General features: G+C 34.5%; 1 protein-coding gene across 1 annotated transcript; it reads right to left on the reverse strand.

Moving 5' to 3' along the window:
- On the reverse strand, nt 329–1,524 carry LOC109831402 (acyltransferase-like protein At1g54570, chloroplastic). Its single transcript, XM_020398728.1, has 3 exons — nt 1,326–1,524; nt 1,124–1,228; nt 329–444 (listed from the first exon to the last, which is right to left on the reverse strand). The coding sequence occupies exons 1-3, from the start codon at nt 1,507–1,509 to the stop codon at nt 329–331; spliced, it is 405 nt and encodes a 134-aa protein (XP_020254317.1). The 5' UTR covers nt 1,510–1,524.

The raw sequence follows: 3,913 nt of genomic DNA on the forward strand, positions 1-3,913 counted from the left end.
TGAGAAGTATAAACATACAAAGAACTATTGTAATTGGTAAACCAAACAATTAGTTAATAGTGTTAGTATTTTAGTATTTATGCATCTTTGATTTAGTATATATCTATTTATCTTCAAGTATCACAATTAAAAAAATAAAAGAGAAAAAAAACGCCCAGAAACCGCTTAGGCGCCCGTCTTGGCGACTAAGCGCTGGGTGCCAAGTTCGACGCCTAGAAGCGCCCAGCGTTTAATGTAATGGCAAAATGTATACAGGATAAACTCTTCACAAAGGTGGAAAGTATCAATTAGGAAAAAGAGAAGACAATAAAAGTCGAAACCAGAACAGCTATCTTACTGAAAGAAGAGGTAATAAAGAAGTGAGGCTTTTTGATATTTCCTCCAGTGTTCGAGGAGGGGGGAGATCATCATCAACGTTCGCCATTGCCATCTTCACAGGATCTCCTGATACAGTGAGAGGCAATATCAGCCGTCACATGACAATGTCTAACTTTAACATTTATATAGGCTGATCAGCAATCAAGAGTTTGTATATGAACAACAGTAATATCGAAGAAATAGAATATATCAAGAATATTTCATCTCAATTGACCGTCTAGGTGGTTATTAGTTGGTCAGAAAACATAAAACTGGAGTTCAGAAGGAACACTTTAGGTGGGCACCTATTTCTTAATACTCAAACTGGAGAGAATCTTTCAATGTGCATCATTCAAGATGCTTTACTATAATTAGAGCAAACTGCATAAAATTTCACTGGATTTTGAGGGGTTCTACTTTCATTACATAAGTCGAAACGAGGCAGAAAAATCCCACACCTCAAGAGAAGGCAAGACAACTGATTATATTATTGACAATGGACGAATCAAACATTCAATTATATTCAATAAAATTACAAAGACAACATAAAATGAACATTGCATCACTCTTTATGCAACCTCTAAAATACTATGTCGGGAGGTTCTCCTTCGGCTCAAGGAACATGCTAGTAAAACGAAAAACAACCTAGACTAGATACTGTTTTATGCAGTTTGCCCATATATCTATCCTTTTGACTTTACACTCAGTAGTGAGAACATAAAATATACAGCTTGATTGGATTCAAAAAGTAAAACTGACTACTTACCCATGATGAAGCTAAGGACATAAGGAACTGCAGTGTGAATATCATCTGGCAAGGCCTCCAACACTGGGAGAAAAGGCTGCAGTTGTGAATTTCCAAATGATGTTGCTGATTAGAAGTCAAACATAGACAAAAGAAACAAATTAGATACTAGTCAAAAGTATGAAATACAGAACATTCAGGTGTAATGCACATTATTACAAACCTGGATTCACTAGTACTAGCACAAGGTCGACAGAAGGGTTTCGAGCAGCAACAGCAAGTGATAGGCATCCTCCAAAGGAGTCTCCAATGAGATAAATTGGTCTATTAGGAGAGAGAGCATGCTCATTCTTCACTGAGTTCTCAACAAAATTCACCAGACCTTCATGCATAAAAAATGAAGTCATATAACAATCACTAAAGTGTTTGGATTGATTTGAATATTAAAATTTTCCTTTGAGACACGATATTGGAGTGCGCATTTGACAAAAGTTTACGAAACATGATCATTTGAATATTGAATAAGTTGACACCTAATGAGAAGAGACAAAGATGCAAGGGAACAGTGAGAACTCTCCACCTCGCACTCGAGAATACTATAACTTTGGATTAATTCCTTACAATTAATATCAATTTTATGTGACTTGGCTTTAATATTCTCTTGAAGGAAAGTCATCATGAACGAAGAAGGGAGAAAAACTCTCTATAGAGACATCAAATTGCAACATCAATTTAATTTACAAAAATGATCATTCCATTTTGGATACCTGACCTCCAAATGTGTATATTGCGGATAACTATACTGTACAGTCAATTATAATGTTTTAAATGGTTCTAATATATTAGCATTTCTTGCAATTAGCAGCTAATTCAAATGAATATGCAGAAGATCCATAGTAACCAGAGTATGCCAGTCATGGTAATCCTGTAAAACATCAAGCATGAAACAGATTCTAAGTATCAGAGGTGATAGTTAGCAAAATGGGTTAGTGAGATGAACTTTAATTGTCAGCTGTAAGTGAAGCCAACCCAATCATTTGCCACTTCTAGAAGTTTCATTTTACCCATGGTCGTGATTATGCGTTATGAATTGGTTCATGCACCTCTAAGGTGAATTCACTTGTGGGCTAAACGTGGTACATGAATGTATTAAAAAAAATCCTTAGCACATAAATGCGTAATCTAAAATCGAATCATTGCAGTTATTGGGGACGCACATATTCAGCTAGTACACTGAACCAGCTATTTCAATCGATTGTATGGACAGGATACACAAGAGGCAAGGTTGTCCCACAAAATAACATGGAGACTTGCCTTTCTTGGTTTCTGTAGTTAAAAAAAAGCAGTAATGATCCTGAGACCTCCATCAGAGCTCTTATCTTTCCAGAGGCACAGAGTTTGATCCCGAAGTTTAACAAATGCAGAGCTTACTTGAGGTGAAGTCCTTCAAAGATGTCTTAATTACTTTCATTTCTGTGTGTAGTTATTGTCAGTTGTCTAATTTTCTGTATATAATTCTTCATACATGCATAAACATGCACTAATGTAATGTGCATGAAAACTTTTATATTCATGGATATACAAATACATATATATATACTCACATACACAATGAACTATGCGATGCATATATTCTATTAAAGAACAGCAAAAAATTGTAACCTCATATCATCTTCTAACTCAGCTTTTTTGAGTTTTTAAGTGTTAGATAAACAAACATGCCTTTTTATGTCCATTACTCTTACAAAAATTGAGCATGTTGGATTTGGGTTTAATAATGCTACCAGAACCTCCAATTTGAATAGGGGCATTTCTACATATTATGGCTTCAGTTTATTTAGAGAATCGAAAATAACACAACTTATAATGGGGTAGATTGGATTCATTATGTGACTGCACCTTTAACCTTTGGTGTTTTATTTGTTTTTCATATTTCTTATTTTTCCATCAAAGAGAGTAAGATTGATTGAGTGAATCAAAACTAAATATAGTGCATTGCTTTGTATAACTGTTATAAACACATCTCGCTTCAATAAAAATGAATCATAAAACAGTAAATTCATTAAAAAATTGAATCTGACATTAGCTTTCTAGTGTGTATACATGCATAGACACGCATAGAACATCTTGTATGCGTGCACTAAAATCTTTGATTACTATCAAACCAAAGTTGTAGGTTTTCCATATGAAAGCAATAAAATATAACCTAAGGAAAAATTTGGATAAGGTTAACAATTCTTTCGACTCCTTTTTTTTTTGCGCAGATGGCATCCTGGAGTACCTGGATGTCACAAGATTATGAATGGTCTCATCTAAAAGAATAACGACAAATGATGATCTTGGATAAGGTTTGTAAACAATTCCATCTTTTTGTTTTTGTTAGCCGATGTTTATCTAAGTTTTGTAGACAATTTCAACTTTTTATGACTACAGGTAAATGGAAGTGCCCAGAATTGAGGTTCAAATTGAAAATGAAGCGGCTTTAAAACATGATATGAACATTTTCAAGTTGCTTGTCTTGTTGTATGAGGACTTATCAATATTCAAAAAATTTGTAATCAATTATGTTGATGTATGGAATCACACGGTTAGATAAATATAGATTAAGTTGACGGAGGTTCTTTAACTTTCCGAATGTCTGGACCTCGAGCAAACTACTGTTCTTTATAGCTGTTTTAGTAATGAAAATTAATCTCTAATCAATGGCAGACAAGTGTCACATATTATGTATAATCAAGTTAGCCTCTCAAGATAATCAGAGGCCCCATTCAGTCGACTCGACACACCGACATCTTGCGAGGATGACTCGAA

The sequence above is a fragment of the Asparagus officinalis genome, chromosome 2 (assembly GCF_001876935.1).
Source record: "Asparagus officinalis chromosome 2, Aspof.V1, whole genome shotgun sequence".
Lineage (NCBI taxonomy): Eukaryota > Viridiplantae > Streptophyta > Magnoliopsida > Asparagales > Asparagaceae > Asparagus > Asparagus officinalis.